The following is a 27,441-nucleotide window of genomic DNA, read 5'->3' on the forward strand; positions in this document are numbered from 1 at the left end:
GATATATTTATAAAACCTCTAAAAGTAGAAGGTTTTCGATACTTAAGGAATTTGTTGAGAGTTTAAAGAAGAACAAGTTTAAATTGGGAGATGTTGGTATGTAAATTTATTCCAAAGATAAATTAATTACTTCAACAATGCTAAAAAGTAGTCAAAATTAAATTGACAACTATTTATCAACTAAATAAAGTTTGATGGAATTTTTTATAATAAGAGTCATTAATATATAGAAAATAATAAAATCTAATTGTGTGTTTAATGATATTGTATTAATTGTGTGATTAAGTATATAAATAGAAATGTTATATATTCCAACAGGATGCATGCCGGTCTCACAGACAAATAATATCCATTTTATTTCACACATCAGTCAGGCAGAGTAAGATATCTATCAGGGATTCTATATAAACACTTGATAAGATATAAAGTGTCAGATACTTTCATCATATATATCTCCCACTCATCTGGTTGATGGCGATGCCAGTGCTTCAAATTTGGACTCCAAATTCATGCGAGCCCATCCATAATTGTCGCCAATGCCTTCACGTATGGAATAATATCCATGTCGTATTGGACTCCAATGCCTTGAGATAATATTCATGCATGTCGTTTTGGGGGCCGGGGTTATCTTTTTTTGCTCCACCACTTCTTACAGATAGCAACTTGCCTGTGACTGGACCACCACGAGCTTCATGTATGCAAGGAACAGAACAGAAGCCTAATTTAGGTTGCTGCTGCCAAAATATTCTTAGATTTTGCCCTCTTCTACTCAGCATTCATTATCTGAATATAATCGCTATAGTGTTTGGTCGTGTAATACGAATGCTCCTTTGTTAAAGTTGTCTGCATTTGTTTCTGACCTAATATTGAAAATATAATGTTTTCCTTTTCTAATACAAGAAGAGATCAGTTATTTAGTTGCTTGCATGCATTTGGTCCCTGCGTCAACAATGCAACCACTCGTTAGACAACCAAAAGTCCAAAATGATACTATCACTATTCACTATCAGGGATGGGATGGGCATTAATTTAGTTGCTGGTTATATATTGCTGTAGCAGAAAAGGATGTCTGACCTCAATGTTGCCTGGTGATGGAGCACTTGCCTTAGTTTAGTCAGAAGATAATACCAAGATAATATGCAGCTGCAGAAGAAAGGACATGCACTTGAATTGGAACGACAGGAAGCTTTCGGAGTAGTGCACTTCCTTATCACTGCCCTTTATATATATATATGACTTATCAGAGCCGCGATCCCATTGGCATGACTCAAAACTGCAAGCAACATCACAGCCCAGCAGCTTAAACTAAGCTTAATTTCCTTTAGCATCTTCTTTGTTTGTTTGTTTGTTTGTTTGTTTGTTTGAAGCCCTCTCCTGTCCCAGTTTCAGATTCTTCTCGAGCTAAAATGCATTTATAGATGAATTCAACGCTGGTTTGAGCTACAAAAGTGTGTCCGATCGAGCTTATCTTTGATGGTTCTGATGCACAATTAATTTTCAGGGAAAGATCATTAATTGATCATATATGCAGGCATAGAGGTTGCATACATGCCTTCAATTACTCAACATGGAAAATCTATTTCACAAGCTTAAGATTGTACAACTAATGCTTCTGCGAGTATTTTCAAGTCTATCACCTTGTCATTGACAGCAAGATGATACAACCTTTTGACAAAGGATAGTTAAAGCTTAATTGCAGTACTATAAAGCATCTCAGTTGTCTACTAACTAAGCTATAATTAGTAATTCTAAGACTACTGCATGTGATCAGCGCTGGAAAAAGTAGATCATATCCAATATCTGTAACTCTTCGTCATCTAACTCCCACAGTACGGATTCAGAACAGTTTTCTGCAACCTCCATCCTTGTCCCCTTCGATGCTCAGTGCACCATCCGAGTTCTCCGAGGCAGATATCTCATCCCATATCTGATCCATACTATATCCATCTCCATCCACCACAAGTCCTACTACTTCACTGTTCGACGACGACGGTGAACTCATCCTCAGTTCTTCCGCCTTCTTCCTCGTGTGAGTCCTCCAGTAGTTCTTGATCTCGTTGTCTGTACGACCTGGAAGGCACCGTGCAATCTTGGACCACCTAGGAAGAAATAAAACTGAAGTTGTATTCGGATCATTTAAACAGAGTTGGCACGATACATGTAGCATTTAGATTGGAATAGCTCGTTGAGCTTCTGCTTGTTGTACTCAAACCTATTGCCCCACTTGGCGTGGAGTTGAACGACGAGGTGCTGCTCGTGGGGTGTCAAGCGGCCGTGTTTGAGGCCGGGGTGGAGGTAGTTGACCCACCGGAGCCGGCAACTCTTGCCGGACCTGTTGAGACCTGCAAACAAAGAGGAAGGGGGCATGCGTGCAAGGTTAAAGCAATGGGAGAGCCGGAGCTATCACTACACCCTGCCAACCCTCAAACCTGACACCTTCGCTACGTTATCCCAACGACGCTCACCGAACAAGCGCACGGAAAATACGAGTCGAGCGTCCTCCTCCTCCGTCCACGGCCCTTTCCTCCCCACCGCCGCCATTTTTAATTGCCTATGTCCTCTTCTTCTTTTTTCCTTTTTTGCTCTTCTTCTCTGTTCCGCCGATATTTATAGTCATCAGCGACGAGCTCAGCTGATGTCATGCCTGATAGATCTCCCATTTTTCATCTAAAATTGTCCTTGTTTGAGGCAGTATTTACATTCATCTCGCAATATATTCAGAATTCTTAATTATCGTTCCATAAATCTTGAAGACGCGGGCGACGATTTCGCTGGTGAAATCTAGATTCTGAATTCTGCCCGCTACAAGTGCTTCCCCTGTTTCACCCAACTTGTTCTTCGCATCTTTGCACATTCTGACACCAAGATTTTACTGCTACTCGATAGGAATTTTTCTATACCGGCAATTTTCTGGTATTTATTTTAGAGTATCAATGTTCCTCGTGGTATTTTTCTACACCAAGTTCCTCAGGATCCAACTAATCAGGACGGTTTGGATCGCACTAGCTACTAATTTACTTAAATAATTACGTCAACTCGATCTTAATTGGACTAGACACCACTAAATTTAGGAGTATCAATGTTGAATATGAATTTTTCTACATTGTTGCCTCTGTTTGGCTGAATAAGAAATGAGGTGATGCCTAATAGTGAGCATTGTAATCCGAAACTAATAAATCAAATTGAGTTAAAGCAATTCAAATTATATATTTTGATAGATAAACTATGTATATATTAAAATTTTATGTTCTTTAATCAACATAAATAATCTTAAATGATAACTTTTTATTATTAATCACAAAAGATTAAATTAAATTATAATTTATTTATAATTATCAAATGGTTTTAATTTATATTTTTAAAAGAAAAAAATTTTTTGATTAAGTTTTGAATGTATTACTGAATCGTGCCCAACCTAATAATGTTTTAATTTTTTTTTAGTCATAAAAATTTGAGGAAATATTAAGATATTTTTGTATTGTTTTTTTATTAAATATTTAATATATAAATTTTAAATTTGATTTCCAAGTTATGAAAATGTCCCATATATCAATATAATAACAAGTTGCCATATTCTTCTATACAAAATTTTTATTTTAATGTATAGGTTCATTTGGCCAAAAGGTACAAGCCATATTGATAGTTTTTCAAGGTTCCTTCTCGTTTCTGAAATATTAACCTTTATAGTTTGACAAGTGCCAATTAGAAGATTGTAGGAAATATTTCAAACATTACGTGATATTAATTTGGATTGATGAATAAGAAGAAAATACTGAGGGAGGAATAAGAGGAAGAAAAATATAGGAAAAATTATGTTTGTTTTCTTTAATTTCCAATTCCTCTATTTATTTACTCAGTCAGTCAAAATCTAAACGTTTCCAATTCCTCTAATATTTATTTTGGCAGAGACCCAAAATAGTGAAAATGTAGAAGAAGGCCCATTTCTAATATCAGTGGATATTATATAGAACCACATTGATCTATCTGAACAAATGGAGTTTGCTACCAATTCAACAAATATATATATATATGGACTGAATTTTTTTCCTTTTTTTTTTGTTTTTTAAGAACAAAGAGGATGATCACGGTCAGTACCAAATGTTGGTGATTCATGTATTAATTATTCCCGCGTTATAAACAAATCCAAAGATCGATCGATATATGAACAGTCCTACTTCCTCACCAGTTACAATAACTCTCCGCTGCTCTTGAGCCTTGCCGTCACCGGCCCAGCCGGAGCTCAAGATCCAATTCTGCATCCACCACTCCGGGCATCCCCATCCCCTGCTTCTTCTCCGCTTCATCCTCACCGAGGCTCTTCGACGCTCGCGAAGAGGGTGACATGCAAGCGATTCCGTCGGCGGAGACAGCAACGTCGAAGGAGAATTGCGCGAAAGGAGAGGTGCACTTGAGCCTGGTCTTGTCCTTGCGGTGCAAGTTCATGTGGCCTCCGAGGGCTTGCGCGTTGGAGAACCCTCTCTTGCAGAAGGTGCAGTCGAAGGAGCGAGAGGAGCTATTAGAACTGCTCCGGACGTCGACGTTGCGTCCGCCGCCGCTCTCTCGATCCGGTTTGTTGTAGAGGCGACGAGGAGTGGCCGGATCCGTAATCTCCATGGCTGGTTTGCGCGAGGGTTGCGGGCATATTACGAAGGGAGATGGAGAGGAGGTGAGAAAGAGAGTTGGTCAGTGCTTTGTCTTGTTCTGTGACGTCTGTTGCATAGTGTTCATATATATATATTTGGAGTAGTTGGCAAGAGGTCATGAAGAAAGAGATTGTTAATCATATCAATTGTCGAAGTGTACTTTGTAATCTCATCAGTCAAATTAGATTTCGTTCATGGTTAAGCATTTATAGGCAATACAGAAAGACCACAGTTAGTCGACCAAAATACTCTAGGCATTTTAAAAAACATATATTTTTTTTAATATTGATGATTAGTATAATCCTTTATATATGGAGGCTAGGGTCCCAGAATTCATGCTTGTGTCATCAGATGAATATGAAATTGATGAAAACTTGGATACGATTTCGTAAGATCGATATAGGATGCTTCCCAGTACTGTCATCCTCCACCAGATTATATATATATATATATATAATAAATTAGTTCATATTTTCATTTAAAGGTGTGTGTGTTTTTCATTTCTCTAGAACTTAATTGAAGTAGTATTTATGGAACCGGAAAAAAAGAAAATTCCAAGTTGTTTTTAATTTTTTATCAATTCCAAAATGACGGGACTAGGAAAAAAAATGGATACTAGGTCAAGACTGTTGCCGGCCTTAAATCGTAATAAAACGGTGGGATGTGGCAGTCCCATCGTTCACTGAAGACGAAAGTGGAGAGACGGCCTGGCCTTACTTTAATATTCTCAATGGTGAGTCGCTCGGCTCACCGCGACCGGAGCCAGAATTTGAAAGTAGAGATGGCAATTTCCTTATAATCCGATGAGAAATTATATATATATATATATATAAGATGGCAATTTCCTTATAATATGAGAAATTATTTATATATATATTATATATATTATTATAATTGAATGAATGAAAGAAGATATAAATTTTTTTAAATCTAATTAAATATGAATATTTTTAAATAAGAATATAGAGATAGATCTAATAAAATTATTTATATCCGATTCAAATATTTAATTAAATTAATAATATATATAAATATATTAATTATTTTATTTTATTGATGATCAATTAAAGAAAAAATAATTCTGATTTTTTTTCTTTTTTGATTTTTATCCTTTGATTTTTATTGAATAAAATTATTAATATAAAGGATATTTAATTTTTTTAATGGATATGAAGATGAAAATTATATTGATAGATAAAGATGAAAATTAAATTTTTAATAAAAATAAAAATAATAATTGAGGATATAGACTATCCTTATTTATAATCTATTATGAAAATATATATATATATATATATAATATATATAATTTAGTAATAGATATCTATAGATTTGAGAAATAATTCACTGACAAAAACAAAATTATTTTCTTCGATTCTCCTTTGAGAAGGCTCTCTAAGTAAATAAGTTTTATTTGTTCTTTTCATCCTCCATTCTAGGGATGTAATGGCTCATATTTAAATCAAAGTCCATATTTTTTATTTTCATCCATGTATTATATTCTTCATCATCTTTATCACCATCAAATATTTAATTTTCATCTTCATCTTTATATCCACCGGATGATCAAATATTCATCATCTTCTTCACTCATAGATATTCTCTAAACTAATAATTTTTTTCATCTCATCTAACTATTGTTATTCAACATATTAGAATGTTAAAAAATTAAATTTATTTTTCTTTAATTGATCATCAATAAAATAGATATATATATATATAATTTAATTAAGTATTAAGTCAGATATAAATAATTTTATCAAACCCACCTTCACATTCAAATTTGCTTTAATATTCGAATTCAAAAATTTACATACCCAATTACAAGATTATTAAATCAGATCTAAAAAATTTTCATTCATTCAAATAGAAAATCGAATCATTCATTGGATTTAAAGGAATAGAAATAATCGAATTTACATGAAAATCGACATCCCTACTCTATTCCCTTTCTCCACCTTAACCTCCTCTTCCTTGTCGACCGAAGTAAACATGGCATTGCAGCTGAACCTTCTGGACCCTCCGCGTTGAAGCCCAATACTCGATATCATCTATTAATTTTCTTGATGTTACTTCTCGGTCTAACAAACCCTAAACCAGTAGGATGGCTTTAATTTCCCAGCTTGTAACAAGAAAATTCCTAAGAAGCACCAAGTGCTAGTAGGTTGTATCATTGATTCAGAATACTGATTCTTCGATTAACCTTTCTAATAAACTATGTACACAAACACAAACGTATTCACGTCGTGTGTGAGCATTCTATAATCATAATTTTTAAAATTTACACGAAGTAGTTATTAGCAGGATTAGAAATGGCAATCAAAGGATTTCTTTAAACCAGAAAACAAAAACAAAAAATCCTTGATGCATTTCACCTGATGTAACAATATATATCTACCTATTCCGATTATTTGTCACGTAGAGGGAGTCTCCTTTGCTAAAATGCCTTCGAGCGTTTCCCTGGTCACCCACTGTTCACATCTTAATACACGATTAATGGAAGAGATGGAACTAGAATATGTCTGGATGGAAACCACCTGACTTGGAACTGGTATCTTGTGCTCTCTGAAGATGGACCCTCAGTGTATAATTACTCATCTGAAAAAGGCAATTAGTGTTTAATCATTCAACAAAAGAAAACATCTTCGAATCAAGTTGGAAAGTTATGTGAAGAGTTTGCCAGGCCGTAGCATTTGAACTAGAAAACTTGTAATGATGAGCAACTTGTCATTACCTCCAGTGCCCGGACTTGTTCTTCATACTGGCCAATTACATGCTTCAAATGTTGCACCTCCTTAATCTTCTCCTCATTCTCTGTATTCCGTTCATGCTGGACTGCAACAGCTTTCTTTAGGATTTGGTTCTCTCTCAATAAACATTGCAGTTGCTCTTTCAAGGAATTGTTCTCGTTCTGCTTGACCACAACAAAAATAGATAAAAAGGGCGGCAATTAGCAGATAAAATCATGAATGGCATATTTGTGGCAGACCATCTACCTCCATGGCGGTTGAGGTGCGGGTAATAACATCTCCTTTAAATACTTCCAGGATCTTCATAGCACGACTTCGAACATCATCCCAATCTGCAGCATCCATCATTTCCTGTACAAAGAAATCTACCCAAGAAGATCCATTTTGGGACTCTACAGGTTGAGAACCCACCCCATTCTGAGAGAACTCAACCTTATCTTCAAATGCCTGAGACCTTGAAGCACCTGAATAGTGTAATGCAATAGAAGGTCAACTCTTAATGCCCATAGCTTCCACATACCAAATTAGCATATCACCAGTGAACTCAACTGAGATACATGTATCGACCCTTATCAGAGTAAATGAGCAGGTACTACTAACCTTCCAGAGCACTTGATTTTAAGATCAAGTTAACTTCTTCGAGACTCACGGAACCATCACCAAGGCACAAAGCATTGAGACTCTTGATGGCATTGTCAATTTTGTGATCATGAGAATTCAAAACTGTTTCAACAACCTGGGGCAAAAGGTTACAGACAAACACCTTAGTTGAAAGACATGAAAAGGCAAGATAAAATTTTATCATCAACTGAAAAATTAGGAAACCTCTCTCAAAATTTGTAATTACTACTCATTCAACACGTCTTCACAAAAAATAACTTGAGTAGAAAAATAGTGGTGTCTCAAAGCAGCTAAAAATACATTTGGAAACATAAAATTGGACGTTTGTCCATAAAAGCAAAACAACATTCAGTGTCAAATTGCGCGTTTATTCATAAAAGTAAAACAACATACAAATTGGAGACCACATATAAATACTAGCTAAGAACTTGCAATTAAAAGTTAGGCTGATATATAACAAGTTTTCTTAGCCCAGTGAATATAAAAAAGTGATTAGTGAAGTAAAATAAATTTGAAATGGTATGGCATATTTTCCAACGAGAACTTGCAATTAAAAGTTAGGCTGATATATAACAAGTTTTCTTGGCCCAGTGAATATAAAAAAGTGACTAGTGAAGTAAAATAAATTTGAAATGGTATGGCATATTTTCCAACAAGTGTTCCTAAGTTTCCATTTCATGTATCCGGCTTTGTTTTTTCTAAAATCACACCTCTCTTTTTACTTATCCAAGTTAACCCTAGTGTGTGATTTGGGAGAACAAAATAGCGTGCATAATTTTGAAGAAAGTGAAACCACTAAAATATCTGCCACAAGATACCCCTGGCTTGGAAAAATTAGCCTCTTTTTTCTTTCTAAATATCTTTTGATGGTTCAAATTTAAGTATTTTTAAGTAGAAAATATTAACAGGTTATAAGAGTGAAAGCTGTACAAAAAATTATTATTTAGTTTAAATTGGTTAAAAGGAGTGAACTTATTTTGGCCAAGAAACATATAGCAAAGGCTTTGTGGGAGGCACAAGAAGAATATTCCTTTTCATTCAAGTTGAAAAGAACAATTTTTTGAGTTAAAAATGCTCAACAAGGTGTTTTTGCAAAAATTTCTTGATGATCCTATTCAACCCCATTTTAAAATAATTTCTGTGTATAGCTTTCTCTCTTGCAAATTTACTAGCATTTTTGTTGTCAAATATGATTAAGCTTGAACCATCAAAAAAAAAGAGAGGAGGTTAATTTCACTAAACCAGGGGGGCTTATTTTGCAGCAGATTTTCCAACGGAAGCACCTGTGCTTTCTTTTCTTTCCTCTAAATTCAACAGCGTGCTTTGCTTTTTCCAAATCATAAACCAACGGTATTTTGGGTATGCAAAAAAGAGGAGATGCATGATCGAAGAAAAAAAACAATCTAGGGTGTGTGATTTGGGGAAAAGGAAACTTAGGTGCATCAGTTGGAAAAATTGGCTTCAAAAGATCCTCAAGTACACAACTTAGCTGTGAAAAGTGTGATGCAGTCAGACGTGGTCGTACGAAGTTATCTGCAAGGGTTGCTCTACAACTTGCAAAATATTCTAAATTCCTAGAATACAAGATGAAAAATAACTGGGAAATTGATGATAATAATAAGAATAATCGAGCAAATAGAAACCTTGGTGGATGGCAGTCTGATTAACTCATAAATCCTGTTTCTCAAACTATTCTCTCTGAAACTTCACAAACCCACATGAAAAAAAAATGTGCATTTTCCTCTTCTGTTTGTAGCTTCCTTAATCAGAGACAACCAAAAAGGTTTGTGCCCAAAGACAAAAATTTTCAACCAATCAACATTATCGTCAAACTCTCTTTCATCAATCGTCCACTCCTGGCAATCAATGTTTAAAATTTCGATCGGATAAAGAGCGCAAAATAGGGGGAAAAATAACAAGACATCAGTCGTTGATCTCAATATTACATGTCGTTAGTCCATGACTCATAGAGTTCTAACAAATTAATGAGCAACGACAAGTAAAATAGCGAGAATACAGAACAGACAAAGGGTGAGAACACAGAGAGATAGAATAAAGAAGAATTACCTCCCGTTCCATGGAGGGGAACATGCGGAGGAGCACGGAGAGTAAATCCTCAGATCCGTAGCGCCCGCAGCGCGATCTCTTGGCCGACGGAGGCGGCGAAGCAGGAGATCCGAAAATTTCCTCCAACCCTAGACGCTTCCCGCAGATCCCAGCAGACATGGCAGCCACGCTGCTGGCTTCGATCGAAGCCCCTCCCAACTCCGCCCCCTCTTTCCTTCCTCCTCTTCCACCTTCAGCTCCCCACTCTCCGCTTACCAGTTGCGTCTCGGCCGCGGTCATGTCCGATTTACCCGCATCTGCGTCAAACGGGCCGGGCCCAACATAAGCGATTTGGGCCGAGACGGTCCCACACCGCACAGGATAAACTGCCTACGTGGCCAACGACCTAGCTCAAGAAAAAAAAAGTTTCGGAATATAACAAGAAATTAATAATCTCATTATATTTTTCTCTTTTTCTTTCTGATTAAATCGGTCCAAGTTCGGTTCATGTGCCATGCTTGTCCAAACTTCATCCACACAACTTTTTCCTCTAAAAATTCTCGACATGCTTCTTTAAAAATATAGACAATTTAAATTTCACAAATAAACTTTTGGAAATAATTTCAAAATTAAGTTTGGATTATTTCAAAAAAAAATCGAAATTTTTTTTTTAGAATCGCGCGACTTTAATTCATTTTACGTCTTCAAATGCTTTATCTTAATGCAAATGATTAAAACATTTTTTATTTGTTGTTATGTGCAAAGTTAGGTGGATATCTTAGATTTCAAGTCATTTCTGCTTAATTTAATAATAGGATAAGATCTTTATCTTCAGTAGTGAATATTTTTTATTTTTATTCATTAGTTTTATCCGAATATAATATTTTAATGGTTTTATAAATTTATATTTTAATGATCATTAAAAAGTTAATTAAAATTTTATTCATTTGATAATTCTAATAAAATCTCAAAAAATCATCAACAAAAATATAATCAAATATATGAATTGAATACACAAGATCAAATGTGAATATCCAAAATATTTAAGAAGGGAGAGTCGATGAAAAAATACCAACAAAAGTATAATCAAAATTTCTTGTAAAGCATTATAGATCACAGGATTCTAATGCTACATCTGAATAAATTATTATCCATGTTTATCAGCATTTTGTTTTCACAAAAATGAAAGATCATTCTGCAGGATCATTATATTCTACCTCTTTTCAGATTCAACATCAGTCTGATACCAATTTAAAGTTCCAAAGGTATTCTAATTCAAAATGTTCACGTACGGTAGAATTAAACATGTATCAACGTCCTTTCACAGTATCGCTGCTCTTTCCACGCAGATAATACTGACGCCAAGGGCACTCTCGAATGATCCTCTCTTGTCAGCCATCACTTCAGCTTTCCGCCCATCCCCCTGCATTTGCCATTTCTCTTCAATCTGATTGGCTAATGATCTCTCTCTCTCTCTCTCTACTAAACGCACACTGCGCTCGCCACAAAATTACAGTCAATCAATTTAATTCGATGTTATAAAAAGGAGTACAAGAGAGACCCATCACCTCTTCCTTTTCCCTTTCTTATTGATTTGTGCTTCTGCATTCCTTCTTTTTTCTCCTCCGGCATCTCCTTGTGGCTGTGATTCAGCACAGCCACTTGTGGCATCATCAAAATTGCGTCAAAAAGGAAAGTCTTAAAGGAACAAAAGGAAGGAAAGAAGAAGAAGAGGAGGAGAGAAATCCAAAGCAAACATGGTTTTCCCATCCGTTCCTCTCTATCTTGATCCACCGAACTGGAACCAGGTGAGTGGAAGGAGCTTCCCCTCATCCCTTTCTTCTCCTCTCTTTTCCCGTTTTCTTCTCTCCCAAAAGCCATAAGAAGAGAGCACGATGAAGAAGAAAAATAATTCTAAAAATTCTTACGACTTTTTTGTTGTCTACCTCTGGGATGCTTTCGTTCTTAATTATGTTGTGTATGTGTTAATCGGCTATTAATTGCAGCAACAAGTTCATCGGCAAGGAAGCAGCGGTGTGATTAATCAGCTTCCACCTGCAGGAATGGCGGCGCAGAGGACGGAGACGGGGATGGCCGCCGGGTCGATCCGGCCGGGGTCTATGGCGGACCAGGCACGACTCGCCAAGATCCCGCAGCCGGAGCCGGGGCTCAAGTGCCCGCGCTGCGACTCCACGAACACCAAGTTCTGCTACTTCAACAACTACTCGCTGTCCCAGCCACGGCACTTCTGCAAGACCTGCCGCCGCTACTGGACCCGCGGCGGCGCACTCCGCAGCGTCCCCGTGGGAGGCGGATGCCGCCGCAACAAGCGCAGTAAGCCCTCCGCAGCCAGCTCCTCCAAGGCCTCCACCACCATGCAGACCTCCGCGTCCTCCACGACCACGTCCTCCGGTGCAATCACGTCGACCCACGTCGCCTTCCACTCGCAGTTACCCTTCGTGGAGGCTTCTTCGTTGCATCCGCTGCCACCGGACTTCAACTTCGGGACGACGAGCTTCTCTGGCATGCAACCCCCTGTCGACGCCGCCGACTACCAGCTCAGCGGCAGCATTGGTGCCGGCGTTGTGGGGCTTGAGAGCTTAAGGCTTCAGCAAATGCAACAATTTCCTTTATTTGGAGGTGGGGTACTAGAGCACCTACCTCCGCCGCAACCGCTGCCACTTCTGTCGATTTCTGGGCAATACCCTTACGCTGGGGAAGGGAGTGGATTCTCCGGCGGATTATTCCCTGGGCAAGCTGCAATGTCAAAGCACTCCAATTCCGAGCTCATCTCTCAGCTTGCTTCTGTAAAGATGGAAGACAACCAACACCTGCATAACTTTCCGAGAAACTATCTTGGTGTTTCGCGCAACGACCAATTCTGGAACGGTGGCGATGTCGGAGGAAGTGGCGGAGCCACCGGTGGCTGGGATATCCCGGGATTCAATTCGTCATCAGGGTAATTATATATATACATACAAATGTAATTGTGTGCATGCCTCCGATCCTTTGGTGGCCTTCATACCAGTTTTAACATGGAAGCTTAGGGTTTTTGGCTTCCATGACGGCATACAAGACTTGAGGAAAGGAATCGGTTACTGCCAGAAAATTGAACAACTGGAAATTTCAATTAACTTGTTGCTAGATGTAGGTTCTTGATTTAGAGTGAATTGGTGTTAATTTCTTTTCTTTCTGTGTCACTTAATTACAGTTTGCAGGGTTAATATTTATTAGATTGCTACGATCTTTGGTGTTAATTTCTTTTCTTTCAATGCATTATATTTCATTGTGTAATATTTATCAACATGAATACGTTCAGAATTCTACTAATTGCTTCATGTAAACAAGGACATGAAGTTACGATACTAAACTTTTTAATTAATTAATTGATTAATTTAATTATATAATACATGCATGCAGTAAGTATAAGGTATCCTTCATCAGTATTTTAATTTTAATTAAAATTACTATGTGAAGTTCCTCGAGACCTGAAGCCTGCTTAAATGGTCATCTCATAACTAAAGATCCCTATGGGAGTTCCATATAGAGGTGCATCAGTTACAGTACTTTGATCATGCATCCATTTCTAATTTTCAAATTATATGTACGTTCATTTTTATAATATTCTCATGTAAAATCATAATTTTCATATATTTATTTCACTTCTATATATGCTGAATTTAAGGCAAGCTTCAGACTCTTTCTAGAATTCCCATCTTGTTTTGCTACTTGAACATCTCTACTTTCAAAAATGATAATCCCAAGCTACATCTATGGAGGTGGTCGGCTCACGGAAGTTTCCCACCAACCACCAGGGTAAATACGGCGGCCTTTCAAGACCGTAGCTATCGAACCTATTTATACAAACCGTTGCACTATTGCCCCGGGGACATGATCTCTACTTTCAAGAATATATTTATACAAACCTTGCTTAATTTAATGAGGCAATATATTGCCAAATGAAACCTTTTTTCTGTATGATTATTCCTTGCAGATTAAAGCTCTCATGAAGCGTTATTAGTTTTCATCTGCGCAAGATCATTACCAGTAGACCAAATTAAGAACTTAATTAGTGGTGATTTCACTATTGTGTCCCTTAATTAATTGAGTTTTACTAAATGTTCACGTGATAATATCAAGAGGACAACTGTAAGCTTGAGTATGCATGCAAATATTTGATAGAAATATTAATTATCAGCACAAAATTAAAGCTCAACTGCTATTAATGAAGTGGTAGTTCATTACTAAAGAAAATAATGATATAAATAACAGATCGATCTATGTGTGAATCCATGCATGCATACTACGCATGTAGATGATATAAGAGACAGAAAGAGAACCTCTTTATTTGCTCAGTGTCTTGTTGGTTATATAATTTCAGGGCTCTTCCTCCAATAAGATGACACAACCGCCAATCTTCTTTCTCTCTATATATCACTCTGGTCTTACTCTGTTTCTCTTTCTCAGATTAGTGAAAAGAATTCACCATATCTCACAAAAATCAAAACCCTAATTCCAACTCCTAGGCTCCATGGGTTTGCAGAAGAATTGCACGCATGTATGCAAGGGAAAAAGAAAGGTGTTTGATGAAATGGCCAAGAAGGAGTATGCTTCATGAGGAAGTAGCTAGCGATTTGTTCGAGAGGGGTCCAGGGAATCTGGGTCCTCTTGCCTTTCCCAAACACCAAGGCCGTTCTCCTCTTAGCTCTCCCTTAAGAGAGAATAAAGGTGTTCCGAGGCCGTGATAATGAACAAATAAAAGGAAAAGGAAAAAAGAGAGAAGCTGCTCGGTTTTAATTGTCAGATGTGATCAGTGAGGTGTGGGTGTGGCTGGCACATACAAACACAGTAGAATTGGAAACTGGAAATCTGAGAGGAGATGGAGCCAAGAAAAAGCAAAAAAAAGGTCAGGCAATGTTAATGTACCAGAAGTACTGCAATCCGATTCCAAAGCAAGCAGGTGTGCACTGCACTACTGTATCTATGTGTGTGTGAGAGAGAGAGAGAGAGCTCGGAATTCCATGGATGGTAGCACTTGAGAACAGTCAGCTGCGTTCGAGACCAGACAAGTTTACCAGTATTGCATGCAGTGGAATGAGATGCCCAATGTGTCTGTGAACTGCTGGGAATTAATTAAGTAATTAATGTGGTATTCTTCTGCTAGTGAAGCTTAAACTTTGCAACTTTTGCTTTATTGATTAACGATGAGTTGGACCTCCTGATCTCCTACTCGGTGAGATGTACAGGAGATTGGATATTTGTTTAAAGGAAAGTAGTATATATAGTAAGTACTACAGGTGTTGGAGACTGGAGAAGGAAAACGCCACCACCAATAGAACATTCGTTTTGTGTTAATTAATGAGTACTACATGCATGTCTTCTTAATGATCTGACGTCTGATGTAGATGTACATATACTGATATTGATATCATATTGCAGATCTAGTACTGTTGTATGCTTAACGAGGAAGATATTCCTCTTGCTTCAACGTGCTCGATCGCGCGTATGTAGTGGGAAGTGATGCAGAACTGGATAGGAGGAACAGTATATGTGAAAAGAAAAATCAAACTCGAATTCAAGGTATGGGCAGAATTGCAGAAAGCAGAATGGGGAGATGCTTGTTGAAACAGAAATTTGATTCATGAACTTACAAGTCACAAAATTATATAAAGTATGATTCATTAACCAATGTTCTTATAATGGTTATAATGCATACGCAAAAATTATTGAGAAAATCCAATTTATTTTTATAACAAATGAATTTGAAGAACAAGCAAAAGAGGAAGTCATAGAAGGGTTATCAAGGATATTAAGAGAAAGAATGTCTTATCATTCTGTAATTTAGTATTTTACATAGGTTTATGTATGCTAACTATGTTGGAAAGAAAGACTTGGACAAGTGAAAGAGTACTAAAACAAAACATTGGTACTTGAGCACTGAAACAACTAAGTAAATGTCTTAAACAATATTGTTACGTGCTGTGTTGCTTCATGTAAAAGTAATGGCAAGAAGGCCATGGAAATGACAAGGCATGCAGCGCCGAGACAGAAGAGAAGCTAAAACAGGATGATTTGAAGCTACAGGCCTAGCTACGAAGGCTCCTCTATCATTGTCGATTTGATGGTGGAATCTTGGAATGTTGGAATAACATTGCCTGAGGAATTCAAGGAGGACCTCTTCACTGTGCCATGGACAGCGTGCCTGTGGAATCTGATGTGATGTGTGTGGTATCATGATCATCTTTTACTTTGTTTATGAGGAGTGTATAGCTGGTGTTGGAGTTACGTGCATCATCCTCCTCCACTCAGTTTTAGAAATATATAATTATTCTGATGCGTAGATGCTTCGAAACGCCAGCCAGAACACAGTGTTCATTCAGATATCATTTCTCTTTTCTTTCGGCTGTATAAATTAAGTTGTGCTATCTTTCAGATAATGATTAACTTGTTATCTTCAATTAATGATGAGGGCGAGCATATATATATATATAAAATGAATCCAGTCAAAAGGTCCACAAGTTTTTCTGTGAGGTCATGATCACTTTCGAGTCAAAAAGACACCAGAAGTAGACAAAGAGCAGAAAATAATAACACACGCTTTATATATCCATGGTATGCACTGTGTTGTCGAACGGCCAATAAGAATTCCCTTTGAGTCAGAGGCAACCACTGCTTGCAGTTCAGATGCTCACAGATTTGGTTCTTCTTGTTCCTACAAAAGTCTGGTCCTGAGAACGTTCTTCTATAAACCATTTGTTTGTACAAAGAATTGCTTATTCTCCGTAATATATGTATTTATAACAACATAAAAATTATATAAAAATGTGTAAATAGGAGATATTCCTACCTTCTATCGAGTAGTTTTTTTATATAAAAGAAAATCTATAACAGATTTGATGCTGATAGAGGATTACTCAAATCTCCATGGATTCCTTACTTAGCCTATTTCTTTAGGAACTATATACCATAAAAAAACATTATAATTATACAGTGTCCTATCGTTAGTTGTGCATATATATCACAGACATTAAACTCAATGCATTAAATTTGATGATGAGTTGCTTAGATCGAAATAATATTTTGTTGACTTGTAATAATATAATCAATAATGCCAGTAATTTTTCTTTAGGCTTAGAGAGCTTAATTATAGTGTAAGTTTAGAATAAAACTATTTAATTATGAAAGCGAGAATTTCTATAATGGTATTAAATATTTACCATGTTTTGGTAGGTTGGGAAGCTCGACCTATTGGATGTGAACTTGTTATCTGACCTAAGCTCATTAAAGGATCTAAGGTCGACACGATCCAACATGAACGTATATGGTCAGTAAATCCTCATATGCCTATAGCCAGTAGCTCAGTCTAATTTTCCAAGAAAGACTTATGTTCACCAATTTTGACAGACTCTTGCGATCTTTTTAACCAGGACAGAACTGGATCTATTTTCGTTTGAACCAGTTGAACCAATCTATCTAATTTTCCAAAGACTGGGTGAATGATGATACAATAAGCCCACTCGGCAAGTTACAACAAATCTGGAGCTACTTGGGAATTGAAAACAATTTAGCAGGTGTTGATGAGCAGATGAAAATTACAGTATTATGATCTTCGGAGGCATGCAGAACACCTGTTTATACAGAATTGAGGATTTTTCCTAACTCCGAACAAAAAAGCAACTTTTCCTTCTGTATCTCTCATTTTCATCCTGGTTTTCTATTGCTTTAATATTTGAAAGGGTTCGGAGAAAACAACATTGAGTTGTCAAACAAGTTGTTTTGGCCTATCGAATGCCATTGGCAACACCTGGCCGGTACTCTCCAATTCCAAGAAGATCCTACGTAATATAAGCAACCATTAAATTACAGGATATTAATGTAAGTAGAGAGAGAGAGAGAGAGAGAGATCAAAGACTTAGCAACAGCAATGAATCATCTAACACCATTTATTTTGGGAAGAATATTACTACGATCAGTGCTTAATCCACGTGAAGAAAAAAAGAAAGAACATCTTAAGCTACTGGGCAACCCATAACTTTTCTTCGGGTTGTTTAGAAGTTCAACTTCTCCAGCTGTTGAGATACTGGCTTTGCATTACAATAAGCTAACTTGACTACTTTATACCAATTCTTTATTTGCATTATCAAAAATATTTTTATACTAATGAAGTTTGTAAAAAAGAAGCTCAAGTGAATTAGAAATATCACCTGACAAGCTTTATTTTTAGCTCTGGTTTCAGCTGTACTAGGAATGTCATGATTTGGCTTCATAAACTTCTTTTCACGTCGCTCACATGAACCCCAGCCATCTGCAAACCTACCACATCTAGAATCCACAACAGGGGAAATGACATAAGACCATGTTATGCATGAGATTTGGGGCTAGTTAATTGATTAAAGTTGGGTGTACTTCATATATGCACGAACAATGAATTCAGCACGTTGAACATTCCTGTTCTCATCAAACTCAATCGACTTGTCCCTAATCTCAAATGAGAGATTGAAGAAAAATGAAATCTTTCTCCATCCTGAGAAGAAATACATCTGATTCTATGAATGTGAAGCGAGCTTTATTAAAACAACTAGTATGAACTTCCACAAGTTACCTGACTTCTTAATAAATGGATGTCCTTGTATCAAGGTGTAATCAGTTTTCTCTAAAATCTGCACATGAAAATACATAAAGGATGTAATTGGTTTCAGTTAGAATTTAACTTCAAAACCAGTTAACGTGTGAAACATTACTTGTATTAGAATAACAAAATAACCAAGAGGCCATACAAGATATGTGAAATTTTACAAGTGGTATAACTAGAAATTCCTTTGACTTGAGAAACTCAGGATAAACTAGAGGAATTTGCATATTTTCATCAAAACATGTAGCTCAGGATGAAGAAAAAAGCATATTCTGCTAGGAAAAAAAATAAAGTGGAAGAAGACAGGAAAAGGATAATGATGGAATGCTTGCAAAGAAGTTCTTCATTGAACAACTTAAGATAGACTTTCCTCTCATTGCATTCCCCTCTCATAGATTATGGTGCTAGGGAATATATATATAGTGTAGAGAAATAATCTAGATACATGACTAATTTTCCAACACTACCCCTTAACCTTTATCTTCACATTCTTTGCAATTGTACCCCTCCCATCCACAATAGCCCATCCATCGATTCCGGCATTTTTTTAATACCCTAGAAATTGAAATTCGAAAATTTCAAATTGTCTTGAATCATATTTCTCAATATTCTTAAAGAATATACATCAAAAGACGGATTAAGCTATCAACAAATCAAACATCTTTCCTACTTCAGTCTTCATATATGGCCCATGTCAGTATCACCAATGTCTCCTCACAATTCTCTAGTCATTAATGAATTGTCTTCCTTTACAATTTCCTTTCAAACAAAGGCAAAAATACCTTGATAGTTCAATAAGAACAAAAGAGTTGAGAGTTTTTGAGCACTTTCTTATACACTATTTGGTTGCACGCATCAAATACTTTCAATCTTTTCAAATAAGTATTCTTAACTCTTTTTCCTTCTATGTGATCATCTTTTCCCTTCTACGCAAAGTGAATGTAATGTTATCAGATCTGTTTCAGATAATGGGGCTAACTTCCTTATGAGTTCCACTTGAATGGAAGGAAGAGATTTTGTTGAGCCACCATGAAGCTTGTATACTAGAACCACCAGAGAATTGGGACTTTGGGAGGGTGCACCACCAGAGCAGTTAATAATGAATTTAGCTTTGGGCTGGGCTCTCAACCTATAGCAGCTTATTTAGTAGCACAATATATTAGCCATGGCTCTAGAGCTTTGTCTGCTATTGCTTCAGCTTTTGAAGCAGGTTTTAGCACCACTACCTTTGGTTTTGCTTCAAATTTCCTATTTCGATTATCTAGACACTGTATATGGTTCTCAAACTATATATTCTAATATCAACTTTACTTATTTAAGTAAATTGAGTGAATTGTTCTGTCCCCTCTAATTATTTTTCAGGGAAAGAAAGGCGAGTCCGAGCAAGCTAATTGCTTAACTAGACATGGCTCTTTTATTGCCTGTCTCAAAGTCACTTGGTTAGATGGAAACTAGAGTCACATAAGTTACAACGCAATGTCCTTCCATAATTTTGCATCTGTTTCATTAGTTTAGGTTTTCGTATGCAAAATACACCTATTCCTCAAAAACAACTTTAGCATAAAGTTGAAATGAGCATGAACGAGGAATCCAAGGAAGGCCCTCCATTGAAACATTCATCTTAGCCTGTATGCTGATTCAGCCAAGATTGGTTTCTCAAACACAAAGTTGGAGTGAATGATTAGGCCAACAAATTGGAATGAACATAGTCTAACTTCACAGATTGTGTGAAAGAAAAATGAAATAAAACAAAATAACCTATCTGTCAGTAGAAAACAAAGATGGAGCTTCGGTCAGGTAATGCACATTGACAAGAATTGGAGGGCAGCCAATCATCATATGTGCAATAAAAAGAACAAGAAAACAAGGCAAAAGATTACCGCCATGGCAGAATTTTGGTATTTCTTAAAGGAAGACACTGAAGAGAACGGCACATGTAAACCGAAATTGGGTTCCCTGTTCTCCCTCTCCTCGCAGTTCCACCCCTCTGGCGGCGGGCTCTCCACCACTGGAATCATTGACTTCTTCACGTACTTTGACGGATCTGGAGATACATAGGTGGGAGATGACACCGCCATCATTGGGGTACGCTGCGGGTGCCTGACCACGACCATCCTACGCTCTTCCACAGCTCCGGATTCCATGAACCGCGGCATCTTCTGGGGGCGGCGATGGTCCCAGAGATCCTCCTCCACGACTTCCCCGTCCACCGGAACAATGGAGGGCTCTTCCGCCCTGCGGATCTGCCTAGGGTTTCTGAACGGCTTCGAGCCCTCGATGGGGCCGAGGGGAAGCAGCGGCTTCCGAGACCTGGAAGATGCCGCTGATTCAATCGCGGCCCATAGCTCGGCATCGTCTAGGTCAGGATCGTCCATAGGATAGTAGACGCCGGCGGACATCTGCGGCGGCGGAGACGACGAGGCCATGGGCGGCGGTGTGTTTTGAATTCAAATGGATAGGAAAGCAAGAGATTGATCCGATCTTGTCAACAAAATACAAATAAATCAGATCCAACGGCTGATATTTCTTGGCTGCTAGATCCAAGCGTACCCGACGTTGCGCCAAGTTTCTCAGTAGAGAAGATGGAATTAGTTAAGAAACTACATTAAATTACAAACGCCCTAATGCCATATTCTTTAAATTTTATCTCAAATTACAATATGCAAGGAGTAATTGAAAAAAAAATAGTAATTAGAAAAAATCATCATTACAAATATTTTATCATTGAAAAAGTGAATAAACTTTTTTTTTGTTAATGTGGTTTGATCTAAAATTAATGAAATTAAAATTTAACTGGAAATTTATTAGTTTTAATGAATTGAACTGAAATTAGTAAATTCCAGTAACGCGCAGCGCACACCGTTTGGCCCATACTAATAAGGCCGACATTAGCGATTACGTGTCCACCGTCCACGTTTCAAACACGAATCTCGATGCTTTGAGGTCCTTTTCGCACGTGACTGCGCTCGACACGAGTCCACTACGCCAAGAGGCCAAATAAAATCTCTGACTGAATAGCTTCCCCGCTTCGTCTTCCTACCTCAATTCTCTGTTCTCACCCTTCACGCGCAGCGGCCCCCGCCCACAATGCCCGCCGGCGTAGGTCGATTCCTCTTTCTCCTTTTAACCTGGCTCTTTCGCTTCTCCTCCGTCGCCTCCCTCTCCATCGGCGTCAACTACGGCGCTAACGCTGATAACCTCCCCCCTCCGGCTCAGGTAGCCGCCTTCCTTAAGCAGAGCACCTTCATCGATCGTGTCAAGCTGTTCGATGCCAACCCCGACATGATCCGCGCCTTCGCCGGCACGGGTATCGAGCTTATGATCACCGTTGCCAACGTGGATATCCCTGCCCTCGCCTCCCGCAACTCCTCTGCAGCCTCCGACTGGGTCGCGGCCCATGTCGCTCCCTTCTATCCCGCCACTAACATCTCACTCGTCGCCGTCGGCAACGAAATCATGGCCACCTCGGATCGCAACCTCATCGCCCGCCTAGTTCCTGCGATGCGCTCCCTCTCAGCCGCTCTCGCCGCCTCGGGATTTCACCAAATCCGGGTCTCCACGCCTCATTCCCTCGGCATCCTCTCCGCTTCGGAGCCGCCCTCCGTCGGACGCTTCCGCCGGGGTTATGACCGCTCCATCTTCGCGCCGATGCTCGACTTCCACCGCCGGACGCGCACCCCCTTCATGGTGAATCCCTACCCCTACTTCGGCTACACGGCGCGTACCCTCAACTACGCCCTGTTCCGTCCCAACGAGGGGGTGTTCGATCCCGCCACGGGGATCAACTACACGAACATGTTTGTAGCGCAGCTGGACGCCGTGCACGCGGCGATGCAGCGACTGGGCTACGGCGACGTGGAGATCGCCGTCGGGGAGACAGGGTGGCCGTCAGCTGGGGACGCGGGACAGATCGGAGTTAGCGCGGATGACGCCGCCTCCTTCAACGGGAACCTGATACGGCTGGTTAACTCTGGCAAGGGAACACCGATGATGCCGGGCCGGAGGTTCGAGACGTACGTGTTCTCGCTCTTCAACGAGAACCTGAAGCCCGGGCCGACAGCTGAGCGACACTTTGGCCTCTTCAACGCTGATCTGACGCCGACCTTCGACGTCGGCCTCTTACGCGGCGGCGACCAGGTGCGCCCTTTTCTTCTCAATTTTGAAGGTCTTAGTTTGCGTACATTCTAATGGGATTTGATTATAAAACTGAAAAGCCTGCGTGCTTTTGCCATCGAGCGATGAGTTTTCTCTTTCTCTGTTTTCTTCCAATCCCTTCTCCTTACCATTCACACAGTAGTTCATCGAGTATTTGGAAGTTTCACAACGGTTTCCTAATATACTTTGCATTTATAACAGAATTAAACTCGCTTTAATCGACCTTTCGTATGTTCTTGCCAGTTGCCCTTCTACAGGATGATTCCTTCCCTTCCTTATTTTCTCGTGATAAGACTGAACGCCATAATTGTTCTGTTCTTTCCCTCCATAGCTGCCAATCTTTTTATCTTTTACTTGCCTTGTCATCCAGACTTTTATATTCTTTTTTTCTAGACACCGGCGCCGGCGCCGGCCCTGGGGGGTGGTGCCAGGCGGTGGTGCGTGGCGATCGCGGATACGGGCGAGGCGGCGCTGCAGGCCAACATCGACTACGCCTGCGGAAGCGGCGGGGCGGACTGCAAGGCCATACAGGAGGGCGGCGAGTGCTTCTACCCCAACACGCTGCTGGCCCACGCTTCGTACTCCATGAACAGCTACTACCAGGCCGCCGGCCGCCACGACTTCAACTGCGACTTCGGCCACACAGGCACCGTCACCACGTCTGATCCCAGTAAGCATCGATTCCCGTATGATATCGTTGATTGATTCAATCTCTGGAACAAGCTAGCGTTATTGATGCTTGATTTTTGAATGATCGCGGCAGGTCATGGGAGCTGCAATTATCCGTCATGAATTGCAACACTCGCAAAAGATGATCGAGATTTGTGACGTTGTTCGAGTGATGTTTTAATTATAATATAGCTTTAATACTTTCAAAAAGTGCACAATTAAGATCTTTTTTCTAGTTTCTTCGTGTTTTTTTTTACTATTTATTTTGTCTCCATCATCATCAGAAAGCAAGGTCGTAAGGTTGTAACTACTTTGGAGGGAAAAATACAGGAAAGAAGGAATACGAAAGACAGGGAAAAGGAAAACCTCGAGGCTCTATCTACTTTGTTGGGAAAAAAAAGAGGGAAAAAGCAATAAAATAATGAGGAAAAGTAAAATATATATACAGTTTTGGAGTTAAAAAAAATCAGGAAAAAGCAATTAAAAAGAAGGGGGAAAGAAGATAAGAAAAAGAAACAAAAAACATAGTTTAGGTAAGAAAGAATAATCACTTGTGTGTCTCTAGTCAACTTCACTCATATGCTTTTAAGCAATATTACTATCTTAAGCTTCGTAAATAGCATCTTAGGAAATAATCACTTTGGTTTCATTCTCGTAGATTAGGACTCGATGACTCACTTCGATATCTTCCACGTTGGACATGTTTGTGAACATGCAAATATTGGCAACACTTATAACCCTACGCCATTTAAATTGATGGAAATTCTCTAGGACAAGTTAGCTAGCCTACCTTCTTGACAAAGCAAAAGATAATTAAAGCAAAGTGGTTTAGAGAGGATATCTATGTAAGAATTAACCAAATTAAATATCTTGTTATTGATTCATTGCTATTTTCAACTTCTCAATCTTAGAACCAACTCCTAATTCCTAACCGACCTCAAGATCTCTTACCTAAAAAGATGTATGTTCACTAGAATTCTCTTTTCTTAATAATCTTCATGGATCTTCATGATCAATCCATTGCTAGAATTCAATCTTAATTTACAAGTATTTTAGAATGGTGGGCGGAGATTAAGTTTGAAAACCATCATAATAAAGTCTTAAGTCATGATTAAATTCAATCAAATCATAATCACAAATTGTAGTAGTTTTATGAATGGAACAAGCTAAACCAAAGGGCTTGTGAAATAATTTGTTAATGAAGAAAATGAAATTAATTAATTTGATATATTTGTTTATTTTGGCCGAGTTGATACATGATAGTTTCCAAGAATTGACATGTGATAAATAATTTATCCTAATTGTCGTGAAGAAACTTAATTATTAATTACAAGTTCAAAACTTTTGGTAAATTGGAATAAAATATATGAACAGTTACACATGATTTTCAATAATAAACTATATGAAGTTATGTTTAGGAATTCAAAATTATTCTTGACAAAATCAGTGACTTATAATACCTCAAGTCTGTGGATATGGTTTGATCTCTCTGATATGTAATAATTTGTAGATAACTTGACCATCTAACTATTTAATTACTGCAAATTTTAAAGTTAATTATTAGATTGTTTTTGCCAGATAATAAGTATGATTGAGTGTCACAACTAAAAAGGATTCACAATCTTGAAAATATACAGGATTAATTGGAAACACTTAATTTGTTGGCTTAACAATTGATAGTTATAGAACATCCACAACAATTTTATTTATCCATCATAGTTATTGTCTTACACGTCGCTAAGCTAATTGACACGCTCACAAGATGCTCGATCGAATGCCCAGGTCAAAGTACCAGGAGTCGGTGACCCACGACAGCGAAGAGTAGGACGTCGGCGACGAAGCACTTGAATGCTCGTACGACGATGCGTTCGAGCCGCAGGGCTTCCTCACCAGCAACGGCACCACGTCTTCGAGCAGACCTTCCGAGCCATCCTCAAAAATTCCATGCAGCGGCGCGACGTCCGCATCCACTAGTGGCGTGCTGATCGGTCGTGCCGTCTCGGCTTTGGGCTGGCATTTGAGCTTCTTGGCCACGTGATGCTCGGCGGCGGCGGAGAGGTCCGGCGACCGAGGGAAGAGGAGATGAGAGTAGGTGTAGTGGAGGTGGAGGCCGTCGTAGGTGACGATCAGTGTCTCTGGGTCTTCCATCGACCTCTCTACTTGTTTCTTGGCATTGCATCTTGGGTTGGTGCATCTGTAGTAACTCCTGTCAGTAAGCCATGCATATTTAAGTATCAGATGCATGGCAATCAATTACAAATTTCAGTGGCATTCAGGTGTCAGTGTTTTTTTCATAAAAAAAATTCTTTTTTTGTTCAAGATGCTCGTATCCGTTAAGCTGTCAGAGGTGACATGCACTGTATATGGTTGGTTTTTACAAATCGGAAATTTCCAACAGGTAGGGACGGCGTGTCTGTCACTAGCTTTGACTTCCTGATAAGTGTAACTGTCATCGATCTACCATGTAAGGAAACGAGATCTTGTGGTAAATTAGAACCACTGGTATCTGTCCTCTGAAATGATGTCTTCTAAGATGAAGAATACACAGGCCATCAGTCACAAGGAAAGAAAAGACTAGAACTAAGAAAGTACCTCGGATTGGGGCTGTTCTTGATGGTTTTTTGCCCATATTTTCTCCATTTGTAACCATCATCTTCAAGCCCATTGCCACAGGTCTTGATCTTCATTATGTACTTGTGATCCATTTTCCCCAAGCCCTTGTCCTGTAAAGAAACTCTGCAACAGCACCAAACACTTCACTTCAGCGAAGCAACAGAAGAATTCTAATCGAGCTAATCATATCTTATCCTAATTAGTATTGGAATGAAAAGGAAAATATAAGTACTACTATACTCACGGTGGCTGAGAATTGCACAGGCCATTGGACATAGACAATGCCTTTTCGATATTGCTGATGGTTGGACCCGAGTAGATGAGCTTGTTGATGATTGATTCACAGTGCTCATCAGCTTGGGAATCTGCCACACTCGGCGATGAGATGATCTGAGGGCAGCTTTCCTGCAGTTCCTGCATGAACTCCATTTGGGAGAAGTCAAAGTCATCAAACCAATTGACCCCTGCTCCTTCAATTCCCTCCATCTAGCTTAAAGTCTCAGTTGACGAGGAAGATAGAGAAAGACAGAGGGAGATATTGACTTGTGTCTCCTACCCTGCATTGCTCAGGCTTATAAATGCACAAAACTCCATGAATTCACCACATAACAATCCTCTGTAAGGTAAAAATCTACCTCTGTCTCTCATCCTTTCAATTCTTACTGTTTAATCCTATTTACAGTAAATGATTAAGTGTTCTTTTGGTCAGGTCAAATGGGTTAATATTGTCGGAGTAAGAAAATTCTGATACACAAGTAGTTGACTTTGGAGAGGGGGAACTAGAGATGAGATTTAGATGTTACTAGAAGAAAACAAGGGAAATTAAACCTGATAAGGAGGAGGAGGGGACAAAGGGATTGACCTGCAGGCATGGGGGAGCCAGGTTGGAATGTTAGGGGAGCGTGCCCGTGTAACATGACCGGGAGAGAGAGTCAGCGGCAGGCGTGGACGTACGAAGGGTAACGAAGTCAACCGGCGGCACTGTTCCACGTGGCGGCTGATTAATGGTCTTTTGTCGCCTTGCTTCACGCGAGGCGTATGTTGGATTTTGGATCTGTCGCCTGGTAACTGGCGAGTATATGGCGAGGCGATCCACCGTCACGGATGACACGAGGACCAGGGAAACCTACAGTTAACTTCAATACAATTCTCTCTTTTTCTTTAATAAAAATTAGAACGGATGTGGAGAACGTGTGAAGAATCTGGAAAACAAATTTTCATAAAGGAAAAAAAGATAGATTATTTTAGCCTCAACATCGATCTACCATGCAAGAGCTTCATGAAGGACTCCATTTTCAACTTATTAAACTGC

The 27,441-nt window shown here is 38.8% G+C and overlaps 6 protein-coding genes and 1 pseudogene across 6 annotated transcripts; 2 read left to right on the forward strand and 5 right to left on the reverse strand.

Annotated features, from left to right (window-relative positions):
• Positions 1-1,767: 1,767 nt before the first annotated feature.
• Positions 1,768-2,541, reverse strand: LOC141837204 (myb-related protein MYBAS1-like; annotated as a pseudogene).
• Positions 2,542-4,221: 1,680 nt separating this feature from the next.
• On the reverse strand, positions 4,222-4,614 carry LOC141837205 (uncharacterized). Its single transcript, XM_074724649.1, has one exon. It carries the CDS (start codon positions 4,612-4,614, stop codon positions 4,222-4,224), a length of 393 nt encoding a protein of 130 aa, XP_074580750.1.
• Positions 4,615-6,948: 2,334 nt separating this feature from the next.
• LOC141838984 (uncharacterized) lies at positions 6,949-10,325 on the reverse strand. Its single transcript, XM_074726624.1, has 5 exons — positions 10,082-10,325; positions 7,994-8,129; positions 7,640-7,857; positions 7,378-7,554; positions 6,949-7,241 (listed from the first exon to the last, which is right to left on the reverse strand). The coding sequence occupies exons 1-5, from the start codon at positions 10,238-10,240 to the stop codon at positions 7,155-7,157; spliced, it is 777 nt and encodes a 258-aa protein (XP_074582725.1). The 5' UTR covers positions 10,241-10,325; the 3' UTR covers positions 6,949-7,154.
• Positions 10,326-11,817: 1,492 nt separating this feature from the next.
• On the forward strand, positions 11,818-14,573 carry LOC141841416 (uncharacterized). The gene is made up of 3 exons (XM_074729591.1): positions 11,818-11,868; positions 12,067-13,019; positions 14,528-14,573. The coding sequence occupies exons 1-3, from the start codon at positions 11,818-11,820 to the stop codon at positions 14,571-14,573; spliced, it is 1,050 nt and encodes a 349-aa protein (XP_074585692.1).
• A 2,988-nt stretch (positions 14,574-17,561) lies between these two features.
• Positions 17,562-21,118, reverse strand: LOC141839145 (uncharacterized). Its single transcript, XM_074726824.1, has 5 exons — positions 20,573-21,118; positions 18,663-18,720; positions 18,467-18,584; positions 18,265-18,382; positions 17,562-17,895 (listed from the first exon to the last, which is right to left on the reverse strand). Exons 1-5 carry the CDS (start codon positions 21,116-21,118, stop codon positions 17,842-17,844), a joined length of 894 nt encoding a protein of 297 aa, XP_074582925.1. The 3' UTR covers positions 17,562-17,841.
• A 622-nt stretch (positions 21,119-21,740) lies between these two features.
• Positions 21,741-23,864, forward strand: LOC141839146 (glucan endo-1,3-beta-glucosidase-like). Its single transcript, XM_074726825.1, has 3 exons — positions 21,741-22,829; positions 23,241-23,517; positions 23,611-23,864. Exons 1-3 carry the CDS (start codon positions 21,780-21,782, stop codon positions 23,637-23,639), a joined length of 1,356 nt encoding a protein of 451 aa, XP_074582926.1. The 5' UTR covers positions 21,741-21,779; the 3' UTR covers positions 23,640-23,864.
• A 1,407-nt stretch (positions 23,865-25,271) lies between these two features.
• On the reverse strand, positions 25,272-26,615 carry LOC141842419 (putative WRKY transcription factor 59). The gene is made up of 3 exons (XM_074730625.1): positions 26,374-26,615; positions 26,109-26,252; positions 25,272-25,722 (listed from the first exon to the last, which is right to left on the reverse strand). The coding sequence occupies exons 1-3, from the start codon at positions 26,613-26,615 to the stop codon at positions 25,272-25,274; spliced, it is 837 nt and encodes a 278-aa protein (XP_074586726.1).
• Between the last annotated feature and the right edge of the window lie 826 nt (positions 26,616-27,441).

The sequence above is a fragment of the Curcuma longa genome, chromosome 11, assembly GCF_044706935.1.
Source record: "Curcuma longa cultivar G26 ecotype Majalengka, Jawa Barat chromosome 11, ITB_CL_G26_1.1, whole genome shotgun sequence".
NCBI classification, from domain to species: Eukaryota; Viridiplantae; Streptophyta; class Magnoliopsida; order Zingiberales; family Zingiberaceae; genus Curcuma; species Curcuma longa.

What these genes read in the sequence shown, in the direction of transcription:
- LOC141837205 (XM_074724649.1), bottom strand. Translation starts at nt 4,614, where the DNA reads ATGGAGATTACGGATCCGGCCACTCCTCGTCGCCTCTACAACAAACCG.
- LOC141838984 (XM_074726624.1), bottom strand. Translation starts at nt 10,240, where the DNA reads ATGTCTGCTGGGATCTGCGGGAAGCGTCTAGGGTTGGAGGAAATTTTC. An exon ending in TCCCCTCCATGGAACGGGAG is followed by an intron (nt 8,130 to 10,081) that starts GTAATTCTTCTT and finishes CTTTTGCCCCAG; the next exon opens with GTTGTTGAAACAGTTTTGAA. An exon ending in AACAAGTCCGGGCACTGGAG is followed by an intron (nt 7,242 to 7,377) that starts GTAATGACAAGT and finishes TGCCTTTTTCAG; the next exon opens with ATGAGTAATTATACACTGAG.
- LOC141841416 (XM_074729591.1), top strand. Translation starts at nt 11,818, where the DNA reads ATGGTTTTCCCATCCGTTCCTCTCTATCTTGATCCACCGAACTGGAAC. An exon ending in ATCCACCGAACTGGAACCAG is followed by an intron (nt 11,869 to 12,066) that starts GTGAGTGGAAGG and finishes TATTAATTGCAG; the next exon opens with CAACAAGTTCATCGGCAAGG. An exon ending in GGATTCAATTCGTCATCAGG is followed by an intron (nt 13,020 to 14,527) that starts GTAATTATATAT and finishes TCTCTTTCTCAG; the next exon opens with ATTAGTGAAAAGAATTCACC.
- LOC141839145 (XM_074726824.1), bottom strand. Translation starts at nt 21,118, where the DNA reads ATGGCCTCGTCGTCTCCGCCGCCGCAGATGTCCGCCGGCGTCTACTAT. An exon ending in TCCATTTATTAAGAAGTCAG is followed by an intron (nt 18,585 to 18,662) that starts GTAACTTGTGGA and finishes ATTTCTTCTCAG; the next exon opens with GATGGAGAAAGATTTCATTT. An exon ending in ATTGTTCGTGCATATATGAA is followed by an intron (nt 18,383 to 18,466) that starts GTACACCCAACT and finishes TGTGGATTCTAG; the next exon opens with ATGTGGTAGGTTTGCAGATG.
- LOC141839146 (XM_074726825.1), top strand. Translation starts at nt 21,780, where the DNA reads ATGCCCGCCGGCGTAGGTCGATTCCTCTTTCTCCTTTTAACCTGGCTC. An exon ending in TCTTACGCGGCGGCGACCAG is followed by an intron (nt 22,830 to 23,240) that starts GTGCGCCCTTTT and finishes CTTTTTTTCTAG; the next exon opens with ACACCGGCGCCGGCGCCGGC. An exon ending in CGTCACCACGTCTGATCCCA is followed by an intron (nt 23,518 to 23,610) that starts GTAAGCATCGAT and finishes TGATCGCGGCAG; the next exon opens with GTCATGGGAGCTGCAATTAT.
- LOC141842419 (XM_074730625.1), bottom strand. Translation starts at nt 26,615, where the DNA reads ATGGAGGGAATTGAAGGAGCAGGGGTCAATTGGTTTGATGACTTTGAC. An exon ending in CTGTGCAATTCTCAGCCACC is followed by an intron (nt 26,253 to 26,373) that starts GTGAGTATAGTA and finishes GTGCTGTTGCAG; the next exon opens with AGTTTCTTTACAGGACAAGG. An exon ending in AAGAACAGCCCCAATCCGAG is followed by an intron (nt 25,723 to 26,108) that starts GTACTTTCTTAG and finishes GCTTACTGACAG; the next exon opens with GAGTTACTACAGATGCACCA.